Genomic DNA, 19,814 nt, shown 5'->3' with positions numbered 1-19,814 from the left:
TGATGAAACCCTGCAGTCTTGTCTGTCATCACTCAGCCTACAGCTTCAATCTTTAATTTGCACTTTTACCCATCATTCCTCCTTATCTATGATTTGCCTCTCTTCTCTTTCCCCATCCCATCAATTTTCCTGCTCTTCTCTCTCCCTCTGACCCCACATTGTCAGAATATGGTCCTCGCCGGCTGCCGGTAAGTTTAGTGTGTAGACGTTTGCAGAGGCTGCTTCTCTTGTCGGACCCCCCTGGACAGGGCAGACGCACAATCCCTTCTCTACCCGTTACCTCCAGACCAGAGAGCTCAGCCCAACAGGCTGCTGCTGCTGCTGCTTCTGACGCAGGCCCTCCCGCAGGTTACCATCCCCTCATAGCCTGCATCCCCGCTCTCCTTTAACCCCTCTGGCTGCCTGTCTCATGGCTATCCTGATTTGCTGCTGCACCTCTGGCTGTCGAGTGTGTTCCTCTTCCTCTACCACACTGTCGTGCACACATCTAACTTCTGGTCATTCACACTTACATTCACCAACAGCAGAGCTTTGTTTCAAAACCTAGTGACATCCGATGCAGAAGCTGCCCCTTTGTTTTGGCCAAAATCTTACATAGGATCATGCATATCCAGGATCACAAACACCAGACATTTTGATTGTAATGTTGCATAATCAGTGTTCAAAAGTTGGTTGTTTAGATTTAAAAAAAAAAAAAAAGCAAGGCTGCTTTTCTTTGATCAAAAATTCATTAAAAACTATAATATTGCAGTTTAAAATCACTGTTTTCTATTCAAATATATTTGAAAATGTAATTTATTCCTGTGATGGCAAAGCTGAATTTTCAGCAGCCATTACTCCAGTCTTCAGTGTCACATGACCCCTCAGAAATCATTCAAATATGCTGATTTGCTGCTCAAGAAACATTTCTTATTATTCTCAATATATTTTCAGGATTCTTTGATGAATAGAAAGTTCAAATAAACAGCATGTGTTTAAAATACAAATCTTTTGTGACAATATAAGTGTCTTTACTGTCATTTTTGATCAATTTAATGCATCCTTGCTGAATATTATTAGCAGAGGTCTGTGTAGATATTAGACAGTGAGGTAACTTGCTATATTTTGGAGCAAAGCTCGGATGTCAAACGTACATTATGTGTGTAATACTGCCATCTGTTGATTAATTCATTTGGAATTCAATCGCATATAGAGTGGGTTGGTGCTGTTTGGGTTTTTTTTCTTCTTCTTCTTAACTTTTTTTCTCCAACACCGATACACATTTATCTTGTTCTTTTCAAACCTTCTCTTGTTCTTCTCTTCTGCCCTTTGCAATATTCCGCAAAATACTTCTCGGTACCTTCAGCGATATGTGATGCATTCAATTATTGTAGACAAATATGAAATGGTTAGAGGCAAACTGAGCATATTTGTTGTCTATGAAGCCAGGCACTTCCGGAATAGTTCATTTTATTTGATATCCCTAGTGTGCGCTATTAGTTTAACAACATGCTGACATCACATCTTGCCGGGTATTCACAAACCTATAACAAAAATGAATGACTTGTGGTTGCTTTGAAACTTCAAGTCACTGTCACTGTGTACGTTCAGTAGGTCTGACATCTAAATAAACTCTTCTGACACCATCATCCTCAACTCCTGAACTACAGATTGCTGTGTGACCTGTTTATTCTGCTTGAAAGTGAATAATGCTTTAAAGAAGGCTGTGCATAAGTTTGTTCTTTATAAACTGTGCTCCTTTATTTGCTCTCCTGGATGCCATTTTTAAGTTTTTTTTTTTTTTTTAGGAACAGCCTACTCAATCTTTAACCCTCGGCTTTGTGTCTTTTAACTCAGAATTTAGTCTCTTAGACTCATCTTTACAGATTTTATGGCTTTTGGGTTTGTTTGTTGGAAGGTTTTTTTATCCTGCCTGCGCTGGATTTAGGTCTGCACTTTTATGTTTGTACTGGTTCTGATGTTGTTTCAGTTTTTCAGTACATCTTATTTTTGTTTCAGATTCTCCCTCCTCTGTGGTAAACAAACAGCTCGGATCCATGACTCTGGATGAGGAGCAGGGTGCGTCCTTTCCTCTTTTTCCTTCCCTTTTCCTGATTTTCTTTCACTCCTTTGCACCTGAGCTCTGTGCATCTGTGATTGGAGCAGTCTTTGTCCTCAGTCATCTTAAGAAGACTCTGCAGATATGCCTTTCAGTGAACAGAGAAACTTCAGAAAGATACAGAGGCTTTCTGTGGAGCATTATCAGTTAATGGACATACACTTACGTCAATAATTCTCACCACTTTTTCTCCCCTTCTTTGGGCCCAAGTTCATATAAACCTCATCTTTCAAATAACGTCCTGTACACAGGGACACATGATTATTTTTTGTTTCTCACTCTTTACTTATTGAATTCACCCTCCATGAGACTGATGTGGGCTTATAACATCAGAATTTATCTTAAAGGGGTCATATCATGAATATATTTTTTTAATGCTATAAAAACATAGGAATTGCAGAACTTCCTTCCTAGTTCAAAATAGTATTTATTGAAACTAAGCTAGAAAAATGACTGTTTTGAATGTTCTGAAATCGCATATTAAAAATATTAACAAATGACTTCCCATATTTACACTACCATTCAAAAGTTTGGTGTCAGTAAGTAGTAGGCCGTGTGTCCACCTAAGCGTTTTTAGCCAGCTGAAAACGCTAGGCGCCCTGCTTAAAACGCGCTTCTGCAGCGTAGCGTTTTTTTCCGTTGAGACGCTTTGTTGCTATGATACGGAATATCCGCGTCACTGTTACTTATAACTGATTTTGCAGGTAATTTGTTTCAGGCTAAAAATGTTCACACAATGTGGAATTACTTGCTATGTATGTTCGGAGACCAGTAATATTAATTTCTCATCCATTTTGTTTCTGTTTGTTGATGTCGCTGTACAGCAAGAATGTGATAGTTGGTCGGAGTTGTATTTGTCCCGCCCCTCCTCCACTCTGATTGGACGGCTGGCTAAAAAGTGACAGTGATGAGCGCAGAGTTTTACTCAAAGTTGAACATTCTTCAACTCGAGGCGACCTGTAAAAAACGCCCAGCTCTCAGCGCTTGAGCGTGAAAAAAACGCGGCGTTCCCATTGCAAACAATTGAAAAAGTACGCTAGCAGCTAGAAAAAACGCCTAGGTGGACACACGGCCTTATGCTCACCAATTTGATTCAAATTACTGTAAAAACAGTAGTATTGTGAAATACTTTTACAATTCAAAATAACTGTTTTTATTTGAATATATTTTAAAATATAATATATTCCTGTGACGGCAAAGCTGAATTTTCAGCATCATTTCTCCAGTCTTCAGTGTCACATCACATTATCCTCCAGAAATCATTCTAATATGCTGATTTGGTGCTCAAGAAACATTTCTTATTATTATTATCAATGTTGAAAACAGTTGTGCTGCTTTAATATTTTTGTGGAAACTACTGAATACAAAGTTCAAAAGAACAGCATTTACATGTACACTACTGTTCAAAAGTTTGTGTACATGTCAACAACACCCATGCAATGGTTTGGGCCTATTGGTGAAGTAGGAGGGAAATAATGTTTTTCAATTACAATATTTTAAATGATATTTGCTTATGGTTCTTGACTAACATTTATGAATTAATTATATTAAAAAATAGTATGATATGACTCCTTTAAAAGGATCTTGCTATTCTGCTTTGGAATATGGAATGTTTCCTAGGAACTGAGGAAACGGATTTTGGAGATATTTCCTCTTTATGGCAGTCCTCTTTACTCCATGTCCATACTGGTGTCTGCACATATTCCTCTTCAGAACAAGATGTTCAAAGAAAGCTTAAAACTCCTTTGATTACTTTCACTTTCATTGTACTAAATCTCTTTGCTTTGAGTTAACTGCTTGCAACTTTAACAAACTCTAATCTAATTCTTTAAAGCATAAAGTCTATGTGTACAGCTCACTTTCCCATGCATATTTTGTATATATATGTACTACAGTTTTGCCTTTTTTATTTATTTATTTTTTGGGGGGACTACCCGAGGCTCTATGGTTGCCACGATACAAAGCAAACAGTGAAATTTCACGATTCTCAATAGCGCAGCAAAAATGAAAATGCTGTAACAATCCTTTAAAACGTTAAACATTCATGTAAATATTAACAATTATTTAATTTTTTTATTGTAGTATCAACTTGTACCACTGTAGTCATGACTAATGTAATGTTCCTAAGGAAAGCACACTTTCTGAAAGCTCAGTTTTACATCCCTGGTGTTTCCTCTGTCTTCTTTCCAGGAGGTGCAGAAGCAGCAGGACATGTAATCAGTGATCAGAGTACAGGTATCAGTGAAGCTTCCCCGGAGACTACAGAAACCGTGCCATCCACATCAGCGCCTTCACTTGGCATCAGCTCTGGTAACAGCAACGGGAGCGGCGGCACTCCTCCAGGGCCTGGGCGGACGAGCACAGCAGAACCGGTCCTTAGTCTGCACTACAGCACTGAAGGCACCACCACTAGCACCATCAAACTGGACTTCACGGATGAGTGGTGAGCGGCCAGAGAACCATCCTTGACCTCTGCACACAAATCACTCCCACAAGCCCCTAAAGAGCCTCACTGTCAAATACCAAGTCTGCACATGGTATTTGATATATGGTCATGTAATGTATTGAAAATGAGTTTTTCTAAAGTGGCCACACCATAACATATAAGAGGTCTGCATAGTTATAGGACCACTATATATATATATATATGTATGTGTAATGTATATATGTATATACATATATATAAAAATGAAAATAAGAAATAATGTGGGAACTAACTGAAATAAAATGTTGAAGTACTAAAATTAGATAGAAATAATTCATAGTTTTAGATAATTAATAAAAAATTAATAGAAATATTGTTATTGTTAGTTAAATCTAAAACTGTTAACAATAGTTTTTGTTAATTTGAATAAATTCTAAATAAAATAAAACAAATTTCTGATGAAAAAAATAAGTTTTCAGTATTAAAATGACTAAAACTGAAATAAAGATAAAAAGAAATATATAAAAATGACAAAAGCACATTACAAAATTACAAAAATTTAAATTTCTAATTTCTAAAATATAAAAATAAAAACTAATTCAAAATGTTAATAAATGCTATAATAGACACTTACGTTTTCTCAAGCCAGAAGTCAAATATATGCATATAAAACATTTATTATCTGATATGTATATATATATATATATATATATATATATATATATATATATATATATATATATATATATATATATATATATATATATATATATATATATATATACACATATATATCACAGCTTACTATGGTATTGTAATTTAAGGGATGAAAAAAAATGCAAAATGCGGGACGGGTGGTCACCCTAAATATAAGGCCACTGTTGGATTTCTGAAGAAGAACAGTGTGAAAGTGATTCAGTGGTATGTCTCCTGATCTGAACCCAATCGAACACCTATGGGGAATTCTGAAGACAAGTTGAGCATCACTCTCCATCCAGATATCCAGTGTCTAAAAGAAGTCATTCTTGAAGAATGGAAAAAGATAGATGTTGCCCAATGTCGGCAACTTGTTCATTTCATGCCTAGAAGACTTGGTGCTGTCATTAAAAATCATGGAGACCATACAAAGTACTAAATGTAGTAGTTTTTGTTGTGGGGTGTACTCATTTTTGCATCACTCTAATTTGAGTAAAATTGAAAAGTGTGTAATCTAAGTTATATTATTAATCTTACTTTCATGTTATAAATTAAACAGATGTTATATTAAACTTATTCTTCATATATGTCTGAAATTTGAAATTCCTCCTTGGCTTCCTCCTTTTGTTAATTTTGAGTATGTCATTTTTAAGAATAACATTTCCTTTTAAGAACAGATTTTTGTGGCATCTGTGTACAGGAGCAGTCCAGCGTCCAGTGCCAAGGGCAGCAGTGGAGGACACAAGCCTGGGGAGGTGGGTGAGAGCCAGACTAAAGAGGATCCCACGGGACAAACCTCAGAGCAAAGTGAGTCAGCGACCACATGCCCATTGCTACAGAAGTTGTGTAGGTTGTGTGGCTTATTCGTGTTATCTTAACTTCTCTGTCACATAACCAGGGTCAAGCCCACCCTCAGAGAGTCAACCCACACCCGATGGGGCGCAAACTGCAGACAGTGGCAATGAAAAGCCCTCCATTAGCTCTCAAAACAGCACGCCACCGGCGGCACCACCACTGGGCCTGTGTACTGAAGACTCAGCTCGTCCCAGCGCACCCTGTCCCTCGGAGGAGATCCAGGCTGCTGGTTCGGAGGACTGCAGGAGGAGCGAGACCGCAGGGACAGGCGGGCAGGGTTCGACTCAACCCTCCCGCAATAACCAGGACTCTGATGACAGCGATGACGACCCCATCCTTATCCCTTCAGCCAGGTATAGAGGAGGGCAGGGACAGAGGTATGGACTCTCGTCATGTCAGGATGTATAATGATGCAAATCATCACGATGTGTAGGCAAATGTTATGACAGACGGGAAGTTCCATAAAACATGAGCATGTTTGTGTTAAACAGTGTTTATCTTTTGGACAGTCGTAAGTAAAATTCTACTCTTCTCATTAGATTTAATTTCAGAGGATCAGCTGTAGGTGATAGGATGATAAGGTACTGTGATATTTCTAAGATGGCCACTAATATAATCTAATTGCAAGGAGTGCAGATTTTATTTACTTTTCATTAACCTGATATTGTGTGGCTGTTTAAAATATGTTATTCACTATATAATGTATGTAACGTAGTATTTCCTGTTAACATTATTTCTGCTTAAGACTATACAAAATGTGTGAATAATGATTCTTTTATTAAGCAAATTAATTTCATGCATGAATTTACCTTAGGTATAATTGTTTGTTCAAAAACTGTATTCAGATTTCCACAAAAACAAGCAAAATGTTATACCAAGGCAGCATTTATTTGATGAAAAATACAGTAAAAACACTAATATTGTGAAATATTATTACAATTTAAAAGAACTGTTTTCTATTTTAGTATATGGTCAAATGCAATTTATTCCTGTGATGGCAAAGCTGAATTTTCACCAGCCTCCAATGTCACACGATCCTTCAGAAATCTTTTTTAATATGCTGAATTGTTGCTCAAGGAACATTTCTTATTGTTACCAATGTTGAAAACAACAGTTGTGCTGCAAGTTCAATGGTAGTGCATGTTTTCCATGGTTTCCAAAAAAAAAAAAAAAACCACAGACACTGTTGAAAAACTGTGTGCTTCCACAGCTCTCTACAAACAAAGCTGATTTAACTCCAAAAATGTTTTCTTAAAGAGACATTAACCAAAATATAAAGTCACACTGTATATCCACTGAAAACACAATTGTAGTAAGTGAAATATCAACAAAACAATTCATAATATGAATTTATACACATAAACATAGAAGTTAATACTGTTTTTATTATTATTATTATTAGATCATGATATGAGTGAATTATAAAACAGGCCATTGTCTTGAATAAAAGGGTTAGTTCACCCAAAAATGACAATTCTGTCATTAATTACTCACCCTCATGTTGTTCAACACCCGTAAGACCTTCGTTCAAATTTGGAATACAAATTAAGATATTTTTGATGAAATCCGGGAGAAAATTACCACAAAATTTCCAACAAAATAACCACATTCAAGGTCCAGAGGAGTTGTAAAGACATCATTAAAATAGTCAACGTGACTACAGTGGATCAACCTCAATGTTATGACGTGATGAGAATATATGAAAAATAAATAACAACTTTGTTCAACAATTTCCTCTCTTCCCTGTCAGTCTCCTATGCAGTTTACGCTGAAGACGCCGTTCAGAGCTTCCGTGTTCTACATCAGAATGCCGACTCATTATTGGCCAGCTCCTAAGTCAGCATCACATTCATGCGTCTTGGTGATCACGTGAACAGCGTTGGCCAATACTGAGCTGGCGTTCGGACGGAAACAAGGAAGCTCTGATTATGCTTACGCTGCGCTAACTGCGTAGCAGACTGACAGGGAAGAGGAAAATTTGTTGAATAAAGTCATTATTTTTATTTTGTTTTTGCACTCAAAAAGTATTCTCAACGCTTCAGAACATTAAGGTTGAACCACTGTTGTTACGTCAACTATTTTAACAATGTCTTTATTACTTTTCTGGAACTTGAATGTGGTAATTTTGTTGCTTTCTATGGGAGATAAAAAACCTCTTGGATTTCATCAAAAATATCTTAATTTGTATTCTGAAGATGAACTAAGGTTTTATGGTTGTGGAACAACATGAGGGTGAGTAATAACAGAAATGTCATTTTTGGATGAACTAACCCTTTAAGGGACAGATTTGAGCTATTTCTAGTGACCAGGATATAAAAAACACCCACAACACCCTAGCATCATGTCGAGCTTTGTATGGTTATGCAACACCAGTATTTTCTGCAGAAAATGTCTAAATCTATTCAGATAAAAGATTGCCCCTCTCATTCAATGCTGTAAGATGTATCGAAACTCTTTAAGCTTGTGAAAATTTGACCATCCTGGACTAATATTGCATTGAGATGCTGTTGAATTATAGTGTGTTTTAAAGTTTTGATGCATTTCATGAGTGATATTCTATGCGCTCCATCTTTCATAGACGCTCCGCTGCGGCCCGGATCCAGGAGCTGTTCCGCAGGAGAAAAGAAAGGCGTGAGATGGAGGAAAGTGAAACTCAGAACATCAGGAGACCCTCTGTCAAGATGACGTATAAGGGCCACCGCAACTCCAGGACCATGGTACGCTGGCAGTCTATTAAAATCTGTCCACACTCTGATGCATATCGTACACAACTTGCTTTTACTTAATTATTAGTTCTAGTTAGTATGTAAACAATCATGTTTTGTAAAGAACCATTCACAGACATTTGCCTTTATTGACATGTTTGTGCATGTAGATTAAGGAGTCCTGTTTCTGGGGGAATAATTTTGTGATGAGCGGCTCGGATTGTGGCCACATCTTCATCTGGGACAGACACACAGGAGAGCACCTGATGCTGCTGGAGGCCGATAACCATGTGGTCAACTGCCTGCAGCCTCACCCTTATGACCCCAGTGAGCAAAAAAAAAAGTTTAAGCGAACCATTAAAGGCTTTATTTGAGATGATTTGGATAACATTTGGTCTGACATTGTTTTTTTGCAGTTCTTGCTTCATCTGGAATTGACTATGACATTAAACTGTGGTCGCCTTTAGAACAGTCAGCATCATTTAACAGAGTCCTTGCTGATGAGGTATGGACGATGTTTTCTGTTTAATTCTATGAATAAAGTTCTGTTTTGATCATTCAGACTTTAAAATGTGGATTTAAAGTGCATGCAGTAACACAGACCTGTTGTTTGCTTTGAGATATAATTAAAATCCCCAGTAGAGGGCACCATAGCTCTGAGCACTGTGGTTGTCTAAGCCTATAGGCTTTTAAAGCCAGTTGTATTGGTAAAAGTGTAGGAGTAAAGTGACCAATATATATATATATGGATTTAATGTCCTGATCTGTTTCTGTGTTGTAGGTGATTGCTCGTAATGAGTTAATGCTGGAAGAGACGAGGAACACCATCACTGTCCCTGCTTCCTTCATGCTCCGAATGCTGGCATCATTAAATCACATCAGAACAGGTGAACTTCCTCCTGTACCTTTTTATATTATATCTCACAATTTGATCCAAGTCACATTCACATATATTCATGTAGCAGATTTGTAGTGAGGTCCTAAAAGCCTTTAGAAAATTAGAAAGTAGAAAATTAGAAGTTTTTAATCCTTTTTTTTTTTTCAAAAGAACAGCTTTTTTTATTTCAGTGTTTAAAGTCTTTACTTCAGCCTTCTACAATTTAATACATCCTTGCTGGAAAAAAGAATTAATTTCTTTAAAATCTAAACTTTCTGACCCCAAATGTTTGAATTATATTGTATATTTTTGACATTGATCATTAGGGGTGTTAACAATATATCGTGTCACAATATATCGCAATACAAAAATGCAACAATATGTATTGTGTATAGTTCATCCAAAATGAAAATTACTGTGAGAAAAAAAAAAGTTGTATTAAACTACTTTATATAATGTATAATAATGCAATGGGGGGATATATGTGGGTCCTGATAATGCCAAAATTCTTATGTTACCAGTAAAATTGGCCTACATTATTTTAAATATATCTAGTCAGTGACAGAGTGCAAGCATATTTGTCTAAAATAATTATGCATTTTCAGCTTCAGAATCATGAATATTTTTATTCTGGTGTCACCATTGTCCTATGCATTGGGTTACCAAGCACCAAGTCCAAGCCTATTCATTTCCACCCCCAGTGTAATACCAAATCTACCTGCAGTGTTTGTCAGGGGATACGTGTTTCACCACCTTGAACGGGTGTCTAGCTGACTGATCTTTCTTCCTCTCCCCATCTCTTTTCCTCAGACCGTGTGGAGGGTGACCGTTCAGAAGGCTCTGGACAAGAGAATGAGGATGAACAGTAGCTCTCCTGCTGAAAGTGAATGGTTTTTTGCTACAGTGCACTTGAGCATTTGAGATTTGTACAAGTTACAAAATAGAGTATTTCCTTATTAGTTCAGTTTTTGGCATTGTTATTTTTTAACGAGACTTTTCTAACTAATTACTCTATGTGAGAGTAAACTGCGTCTGGGGAGTTCATGCAAACAAGTTGAAATGTAAGAAAAGACGGGACTAGACAGATGGTGCTTGAGAGTATTTAAGTGCAATATTAATTTGTTAAATCAAAAGGTTGAGCTTTGAACGGTGTTAAGTGTGAAATCTTATTGTAGCCTCAAATGAAGAACTCAGATGTTTGTATACCAGGAAATATGCATGTCAAACATGAGTTTGCTGAAACATGTTCTCTTAGTCTCTAACAATGTTGTGTATAAAAGTGGCTCTTTATTTTTGTTTTTTTGTCATTACTAAATCTTGCGTTGCACAGGCATTTTCTGCCTAACCCCAATTACAGGTACTACTTGCAATATTTCATTATCCAAAACAGGCACTATACATTGTTACACTGCGGAATGTTTATAAAGGTTTATTAAAATGAGAACCATTTTTGACTCTGTCTATACATACAACCCACTGCTGTCTAGCCAAATGGTTCTAGCATTAGTTAGCAGGTCGTGTTTCTCACTCCTAACAGCACAGATGGCCTTTTGTTGTGGCAGCTGTTGGCTTGAGCATTCTGCTAAGTGACTAGTGATCGCTGGGAGAAGCGAAGATGAAAAATCTAGCGGGCCATTATATGCCATCCTCATTCAGCACTGTTAAGGAATGCAAGCCATCTTTTTAAATGTTTGTCTACAGATTTTCAGATTAAGTTCCAGTTCCTTTTCAAACAATGTACCAGAGGACAGTTTAAACATTAAATGTGTTGCGATTTTAACGAAACATGACTGAAAGCTTGTTGAGTACACACAAAGAATTTAATAACACAGTACAAATAATAATTAAAAAAAAAGTGTGCTGTGGATTGCAAACAAGTAATGCAGCCTTTTGGCAGTGCCACCACTGACAAAAAAGCCTATTGATATTGGGAATATAAATGAGTGGCGCAATGCAAAAAAAAAAAAAAAAGATTCCACAGGAACGATTAATCATTTTAAACACAGAGTATACTAACCAAACTGAACAAGGTAGGAGTGAACACAAATGTGATCAGTCACTGATCAAAAGTAAAATCTTCAAGTGCAATTGTACCAATGACTTTAATAATGACAACTATATTGATATTGCTTTCTCACACCATTACATTCAGCCAAAGCTTTTTAAATTAGATTTTCCACCAAAATGGATAAAATAATATGCATTTTAAGAGGTATTCTACCTTTTATGCCCAGTTTCTTTCTGTCCTTTACATGATTCGTCAATGTCAATTCAACACCTGAAAAAATACTTTGTAATGTGTAGGGCCTGAAAATATTTTTTTTTTTGTCCACATCAATATAACCCCCAAAATATTTGGGGGTTATATTTTCTCTAAACCTTGTGGCACTTAAAAAAATTGAATATATTAATTAACATGAACTTGATAAGAGGAGCCTTTCTCTAGGATATTCATTCTTACAAACTGTCAGTACATATAAAACAGAGTGGTTACAGTTTCCTTGTAAGAAAAGAGTAAACATAATACATAAAGTACCCAAAAGAGCCAAAATACCTGACAATATATGAGGGCTGTACATGATTTTACAATATCTTGTATGTTACAAAAACATAACTTATTCTGGTGAGAGACAGTAGGGCTTCTAGTACCTGATACCTTGCAGGTACAGCCATCATTGTTGGTCTTTGGCCTCACCAAGGCAAGTAGCAGCAGTTGCTGGCTAAAATAATCAAGTATAAGTTTGTTACCTAGAAATGTAGATTACACAAACAACTGTATATTTGTAAACATGTGTTTGTTGAACATTTTGTACCTTTCAAAGCTAAAGATTACACAAGATTCTGGTCCTTTAAGAAGTTCACAGAAGTTCTCATCAAAGAACTACATGGAAGTGTCACCTATTTTTTCCTCATGCTCCTCCTCCTCCTCTTCATCATCATCATCTTTAACTATTCCTTCATCGATGCTTTCCATCCTGAGTCTCTGTCCATCCAGGTAACGTGGAGCTCTCTGTGTGTTTCGTACTGTAAACAGACTTGTGGGAATTTGAGTCCATTCCCCGAAGAGTTGTAGCTTGGCATCATTCTCTATAGCTTTAGCCAGAGAGGAGGCAAAGCTGTCCAAAGAGTTATGGATGTCTGCTGTCACTTGTTCAATTGAGGGGTCACCTTCAGAAAAGGAAATTGAAGAAAATTAAAATATTTGACATTTTAAGATGCTTCTTTGTTTAAATAATTAGTGTTTTGTGTCAGTTTGTGAAAATGCCATTTATAGTAGTGCAATGGAGGTTTATGTGGCAAGTTGGAAAAGCATAAATGTGAAGTTTCTTCTGCATAAAGATTTGACTTTTGAGGTGGGACTACTGTTCTAGACAGATCAACTAGTAAGTATGCATAAACGTTAATTTTTAAGTCTACATTTCCATAAATGTATCAAATGAAAATTACCCATTTTAATAGCTTAACGTGATCATAACATTTTAAAGACTGGATATAACTTGCTAAAAGTGCTTTATCACATTAGTTTCAGGTTAACATGTATAAAGTCCTGTTTCTAAACAGCGTGTATGTAAACTTACAATACTGTTCAAAAGCTTGCGTCGATAAGATTTTTTTAAATAAATAAATACTTTTATTCTGCAAGGATGCATTAAATACAAAACTCCGTAAAGACTTTTACATTGTTACAAACACAAAAATAAATGCTGTTCCTTTGAATTTTCTATTCATTAAAGAATCCTGAAGAAATGTATCACAGTTTTCACAATTTTATAAAACAGCACAACCAATTTGGTCATTGATAATAAGAAGAAATATTTCTTGAGCATCAAATAAGCCTATTACAATGATTTCTGGAGGATCATGTGACTGAAGAATGGAGCAATGATGCTGAAAACTTAGCTTTGCCATCACAGGAATAAACTACATTTTACAATATCTTAAAATATAAAAGTTAAAAGTTTCACAATTTTTTTTATCAAATCTTACCGACCCTATTTAGATTAAACCCAACTGTACTGGTGCCAATTAAAATGTTCTAAACTACAAACATTCACAAGGATCCACTTTCTATGTGCTTGGTTTTGACGTGGTGACATTTTTGAATTAGTCAGATGTAAAATAAAACCATGTTAGATACCTTTAGGAATCTGATCCACTTGGTCCTCGAACGTGACAGAACTTCTTCTCTTATTGGCAGCACAGAGGGCTGAGTGGGAGGGCTCTGAGGTATAGCTGTCCAACAGCATGACGTCTGTAGCTAGCGGGTAAATCACAGCAGGCATCTTTCAATCAAATATCAGTTTTAACACTGCTCACCACCACCCACCCACACCAGTCTGGACACTGTGGGAGAGCCGCTGAGCATCGCCGTCTGTCTGTTATGCGATACTCATGGGCTCTGTGTTTCCATGGCACACCCTGATAACAGCAGTCTGCAACCCAACAAACCACCTCTGCTGACTGCTCGGAGCTGTGGGGGTTGCTGGTGTTTGGTTTTCTTGTACTCAAAGAGGTAAGGATGCAGCGATATTAAAATTCTGGATGATACCGATAATTATGATGATATTAAAATTATATTCCATTTTGTCAAAATATATTAATACACTATACAATTTAAAAATACAATTAAAATAAATAAGAAAATAAGTTACTAAAAATTATTTTGAAATGCAACAACTGAATTTAGGCATCACAATAATATAAAGTGTATATGTGACAAAGATTAACTTAAGCATTAGATGTCGACAAAGGTAATCTAAATGTTAAAATAGCATGCACAAAATTATACAATATTGCCTGATACTGACAAAATAAACAAAAAAAAACAAATCTCTAATATCAGACAATATGATACCACTATATTTTGGAACCCTACAAAAATAGATATCATAAAACCAAAAAGATATTTTAGCTTTCATAATCTTTGCAAACTCCCTTAAAGGCATAGTTTACAAAATTAACAGTTTTGTCAATTTACTCATCCTCACCCATATCCATAATAAAAAAAGAGATATTAGGCAAAAAGTTTGTGCAGCTCTTTTCCATACAATGGAATTCAATGGTGACGGATGATGTTGAGTTCTAAAAATGAAGAATCGTTGAAGGATCATAAAATAGTCTCTAGCATTCTACCATGTTGTCCAAGTCATCTAAATCATTTTTGATTTTGTGTGAGGAAATTGGGACTGGAATTTAGGTTGCTATTCACCAAAAACCTTCTAGTTTGTTGTAGCTCTCAAATCTGATTCGGTTTCAACATATTCAAAAGTGGTGCGATGTGTTGTGCTAGTTCACTAATGTATAACCGTATTTGTTGCATGCCTTGTGGCTGAATACAATGCAGAAGTACAATGTTATGCACAAGTGTGAATGAGATTCAAGCAACAGCAGAAGAGAAGATTTTCAGTGAATAGTGACATGAATTTTGGCCTGTTCCTCACAGAAAATGAATCTAGTATGGCTTCAGAAGACTTGAAATACAGCCCATAAGTAGCATGGACGATTTCTATATTACTTGCATGCTTTTTTGAGACTGAAAGCAATTCCCCCCATTTACTTTCATTCTATGAGAAAGAGCACCCAGGACATTCTGCTAGAAACCTTCTTTTTGGTTCCACAGAAGTAAGTAAGTCATACAGGTTTGGAACAACACGAGGGTGCATTAATTATGCCAAAACGTTTATTTCAGGATGTACTATTCCTTTAAAAGCTTTTTGTCCCATGTGTAGTAAACAGTAGGCGGCCTACCTGAGTCTTGTGTAAAGCTGAAGCCAGTGTCTCCTGTGCTGCTACCACGGCCCAGGAGCTGCCCACCACCCACTAACATGGCCGTCAGGTGAGGAGACATCCCCAGATCTGTTAAACAACAAAGACTCTCAGACATCTAATCCAATCATTAGTTAATGAAGAATCACAGGGGGAAAAAAGAACAGCAGCAGGCTCACCCGTTATCCGGTTAGAGATGCTAAAGAGACGAGAGGTCCGGTGCCGTATAACAAAAGACTCTCTGTAATAGCGGTCGCCGTAGCACATGCCCAACAGCTCCTTACGTACGGTCTTGTTCCACAGCCCATAAATAAGTGGATGACACACAGCACTGGTGAAGGAAAGCCATGAGACTAGAGTCTCCATCTGTGGAGAAACACTGTATTTACCCCACAGTGCTTCAGTGCTGATAACTACCACATACGGAGCCCAAGTTGTCAAAAACGTCCCCAGCACCACCAGAATGGTGACGAATGCCTTGCATTGACTCCCAGAGTAGATCAGGCTCCTGCGGCTACCATTAGAAGATGTGGACGTATTGGAGTTCTTGCGGCCATTCTTCTGAGAGCTGGACTCCTCCTGAGAAACCACCACGCTACCGCAGTAAACCTTGCGAGCTTTGATGCGGGCCACGCGGAAGATGACGCCATAGCAGACCAGCATGGCCATCAGTGGCAGAAGGAAGCACCACGTAACCCAGAAGGTGGTATAACTGATCTCCTTGTGCCAAGCCACCGTGCAGGTCCACTTGAAGCGGTCAAACTCGAAAGCGGACCAACCGAAAAGCGGTGGCAGGCATCCGACCAGGGAGTGGAGCCACACGTAAACAATGGCGAGCACAGCTCGGTTTCCCGTGATTTTCATGGGGTAGATCATGGGATATAATACAGCATAGTACCTAGAGATTGATATAAAACAGACACACTTCAATCAGTCGCTTATGAGATACACATGACTAGCCAATGAAACGACAAGGGGGTCTTTCTCTAAAACTCTCTGACTGCCAGAAATAAAGTATGGTCTTTAAGATTCTCAAGATGGGCACGAGTGTGTGGCTTCCGGGTTTGTGTATTGATAGAGCTAAATAGGTCTGATGTTTTTCAATGTGTATCTTATTCATTAAAACAGAGGAACTTTTCAAGCAAGACTAGACTTCAGTGTCATGGTGAACTGCAGGCTTAAAGAATTACAGTATGGTCATTGACTACGGCAGTCAAAAAGCATGTTTTGCCAAAAAATTCTTGAATTAACTTAAATTAGAGATTTTATAGTAATACAACAAGTATATTTACTTATGGTCAATAGCATTAAATTTAAATTGTTTGTTTCTGTCTGTCCAATCATTTATTTAAAAATACATTACAAAATGCAATTCATAAATACAGTGACTTGAATGAGCATGTTTTTAATTTCTGTATTGAATTTCTGTGGTTGATTTCTGTTGTATAATGAAAAAAATAGTTTATCAAAATCGTATTATTATTATTTCTTTGGAAAAAATGAAAAACAAAACTGCTCATTAATATTTAATGCCAAATCTAACAAACACCAACATGCTGAAAAACAAACATAAATCAGGAAATAATATCATAGAGGGGGCCCATGCAAACTCTTATGACCTTGTGTCAAGGTCAAATAATCTTTTAATATCAAATAATTTGACATTTTTATGACATGGTTCAAGCTGTAAAATGCCATGTGGAGTTAATAATCTCAAAATTAATTATACTTATGAATTAATCATATATACTTTTAAGCTATATAGCATATGCTTTTTATGCTATTATAATATATAAAATTATGTTTAGTAAATTATATAAAAAGATGTTTAGTAAATTATATGTTACATGTTAAGTTTGGTAAATTATATAAAAAGAACTGTACACTCACAAGGTGTAATTATAATACAGTATTACTTTTAATAACTTTTGTTGGTTAAACCACAAGGCGTTTTTTAGTCATTAAATTTTCCTTGAAAGTTGAAACCATATGTAACCAAAGATTGTTCCTATTCTTTATCATGAACACTTTTATTGACCCTTATATACATAAGGATTCCTCAAACCACAGGATATGATAACATAACGACTGACCTGTCAATGGCAATGGCTCCCAGTGTAAGCATGCTAGACGAGCTGACAAGTAGATGAAGGAGTGCTGTGAAGTTGCACCACACCACCCCAAACATCCAATCCCGATGCACCGAGCTGGCCGCAACGAAGGGCAGCGTTAGTACAGACAGCAACAAATTGGACAAAGTCAGGCTGAAGACAAACTTATTACTGGGTGTCAGTAAGTAGGGCTTCTTATATAGCGTCACCACAATGACCAGATTCCCCAAACATGCCAATATGGTTATGATGATGATAGAGACAGACTCCAAGACCACAAGCCCACCGTCGTCCAGGCCATTAGTGGAGTTGGCCACCGCTGTCCCATTCTTAGAGGTGTTCATTATGGGAGGCTGCTGACTACCCAGGACTGGACAGACATGTTGACAAACTACAACATAAGAGAGAAAAAGCTGTCTGGTTAAAGCTGTCTGAAACTTGAGAAATAATCTGGTGTGGTGGGTTAATTCAAGGGTGTACTGTGTAAAGTATTACAAAGCAAGCTGATTTCAATTGTACAAAACATTGTACAAATGTGGATTACACACATTCTCACAATGTGCTGTTTGTTAAGAACTGAGCTCTGCTGTGAAGAATTCAGAGACCATTTGATCTCAGATTTGAAGTATAAATAAGAATCCTACAAATCTAGAATCACAGGATGTGAATTAAACATAACGGTCACATTTATTCAACTATATGTACACAAAATATGCAGCTTTTACATCAGGTTAGCAGGTTTACTGCAGACAGCTGACTAAAAATAACAATAAGCTTACAATAAGATGTGCTGTGAAGAATTCAGACACCATCACATTTATTCAACTATATATGCAAACTTTACATAAGGTTAGCAGGCTTAATGTAGACGGCTGACTAAAGATAATACGTTTACAATACTAAGATTTAAGATAATCAGAAATCATTACATGAAAACAATGACTACGACAACAACATCAAAAAAGAAGGAAAAAAAAGGTTGGACACTGCACATATCACTGCATTAGATAACAAAATATCAGGCCACAACAAATATAATGTGTTTCAATTGTTTAAGTGTGACTTTAGTATCCTAATGCGTGTAGGGCCACTGCATGTGGATCTGTCATGCGTTCACCATGATGCCATTCAATGAACAACCACAGCAATGTAATGTGATCAGCTAGCGGAGAGAGTGAAGCGCAAGCAGATTTCTTTCTCAATTTTCCAACAACAGCGATATTTTGAATAACACAAAAATATGCTCCTGATTCTCTAGATTCAAAGTGCATAGTGTATCCTATTGAAATCATAGATACATGGATAACGTACCAGCTCCCCAGGCCAGGCGATATCCCGCTATAGTGCAGCAGTGCTGGTAACTTTCTCCGGTTGGCTTTGTTAGTGAGCGGCGACTAACTTTAATCCAAAAACTTTATCACCTCCTGCAAGACGGTGGATTTTCTCACGCTCTCGTGGAACAAAAACGCCTTTCGGAGACGCATACTCGAAGTTTTAACGCAATTACAAAGTATCAAACGATTCAGGGGTGTTCATTTGTTGCGGCTGCTGCGGTCGGCGGTGAATAAAGAGGCGCGGATGACGTCACAATGGCGTCGGAAACCCTCGTCTTGAAAACTTCCCTCCATCCCCACACCAGACAGTCCGGAGGGTCTCACTCTCACTGACCACACAGTCTTCTCTTCTCTGCTGTGCTCTCATGGGGTATATATACTATCTATCTACACTACAAATTGATTTGCTCGAATGGTAGCCTATTTATGGCTGTTTTCGACAAAAAATATCTAAACATGTTAACATGTTATGCTATCTATCTATCTATCTATCTATCTATCTATCTATCTATCTATCTATCTATCTATCTATCTATCTATCTATCTATCTATCTATCTATCTATCTATCTATCTAATTTGAGTCAACAAAACTTTATTGCGCTTCTTTGGAAATGCATAAGTAACATATCAAATAAATACAAATTAAACAAAATTATTGGGCGAAATTACATGAATTTAGTGAATACAAATCATTTTAAGTCATCTTGTGCCCCCCTATAGTTAAGAAGTATGCTGACATTCTGTGTATGACTAACACAAATTTAAACAAAATGTTTTATTTGCTTGGTCTGAGTGAGAAATTTGATAACATAACATAGATAACATAACAATCACATAGATTAAAATATTGTGGCTGATTATGAGAAAGGAAAAACATTTGACAGTTCAGTGCTTTTAGACAGCGGTTGAAGCTGATTCTTTTGGCCAAGACCACCTAGGCATGTTG

General features: G+C 36.9%; 2 protein-coding genes across 9 annotated transcripts in view; one reads left to right on the top strand and one right to left on the bottom strand.

Moving 5' to 3' along the window:
* dcaf6 (ddb1 and cul4 associated factor 6) overlaps window positions 1–11,410 on the top strand; it is a 34,722-nt gene extending 23,312 nt beyond the window's left edge. Inside the window, exons 11-21 of one of the 7 annotated variants that reach the window (XM_067409213.1) lie at window positions 166–348; window positions 1,999–2,058; window positions 4,289–4,541; window positions 5,920–6,026; window positions 6,118–6,427; window positions 6,614–6,655; window positions 8,653–8,791; window positions 8,950–9,106; window positions 9,196–9,284; window positions 9,561–9,666; window positions 10,467–11,410. In XM_067409213.1, the coding sequence (XP_067265314.1) occupies window positions 166–348; window positions 1,999–2,058; window positions 4,289–4,541; window positions 5,920–6,026; window positions 6,118–6,427; window positions 6,614–6,655; window positions 8,653–8,791; window positions 8,950–9,106; window positions 9,196–9,284; window positions 9,561–9,666; window positions 10,467–10,525 (1,505 nt within the window). In that variant the 3' untranslated portion in view covers window positions 10,526–11,410. Of the gene's footprint in view, window positions 1–165; window positions 349–1,998; window positions 2,059–4,288; window positions 4,542–5,919; window positions 6,027–6,117; window positions 6,452–6,613; window positions 6,656–8,652; window positions 8,792–8,949; window positions 9,107–9,195; window positions 9,285–9,560; window positions 9,667–10,466 lie in introns of all 7 variants that reach the window. The other 6 variants (XM_067409212.1, XM_067409217.1, XM_067409215.1 and 3 more) reach the window with 6 other exon arrangements.
* A 180-nt stretch (window positions 11,411–11,590) lies between these two features.
* On the bottom strand, window positions 11,591–19,672 carry gpr161b (G protein-coupled receptor 161b). Of its 2 annotated transcripts, XR_010897109.1 has the most exons (6): window positions 17,516–19,672; window positions 15,602–16,320; window positions 15,405–15,512; window positions 13,795–13,914; window positions 12,470–12,824; window positions 11,591–12,376 (listed from the first exon to the last, which is right to left on the bottom strand). XR_010897109.1 is itself a non-coding variant. In XM_067409219.1 (5 exons), exons 1-5 carry the CDS (start codon window positions 17,875–17,877, stop codon window positions 12,538–12,540), a joined length of 1,596 nt encoding a protein of 531 aa, XP_067265320.1. In that variant the 5' UTR covers window positions 17,878–19,672; the 3' UTR covers window positions 11,591–12,537. The 2 variants fall into 2 exon arrangements, 1 of the variants encoding a protein (XP_067265320.1); XM_067409219.1 differs by having other exon boundaries at window positions 11,591–12,824.
* Between the last annotated feature and the right edge of the window lie 142 nt (window positions 19,673–19,814).

The sequence above is a fragment of the Chanodichthys erythropterus genome, chromosome 14, assembly GCF_024489055.1.
Source record: "Chanodichthys erythropterus isolate Z2021 chromosome 14, ASM2448905v1, whole genome shotgun sequence".
Classification (NCBI taxonomy): Eukaryota; Metazoa; Chordata; class Actinopteri; order Cypriniformes; family Xenocyprididae; genus Chanodichthys; species Chanodichthys erythropterus.
This window is presented reverse-complemented; position numbering and strand designations above follow the sequence as displayed.

Excerpts from the sequence above, each read along its gene's own strand:
- gpr161b (XM_067409219.1), bottom strand. The coding sequence starts at position 17,877 with ATGAACACCTCTAAGAATGGGACAGCGGTGGCCAACTCCACTAATGGC. Across the intron at positions 13,915-15,404 it reads CAGCTTTACACAAGACTCAG|CTACAGACGTCATGCTGTTG; the intron begins GTAGGCCGCCTA and ends TTTACCCGCTAG. Across the intron at positions 12,825-13,794 it reads AGTGGATCAGATTCCTAAAG|GTGACCCCTCAATTGAACAA; the intron begins GTATCTAACATG and ends CCTTTTCTGAAG.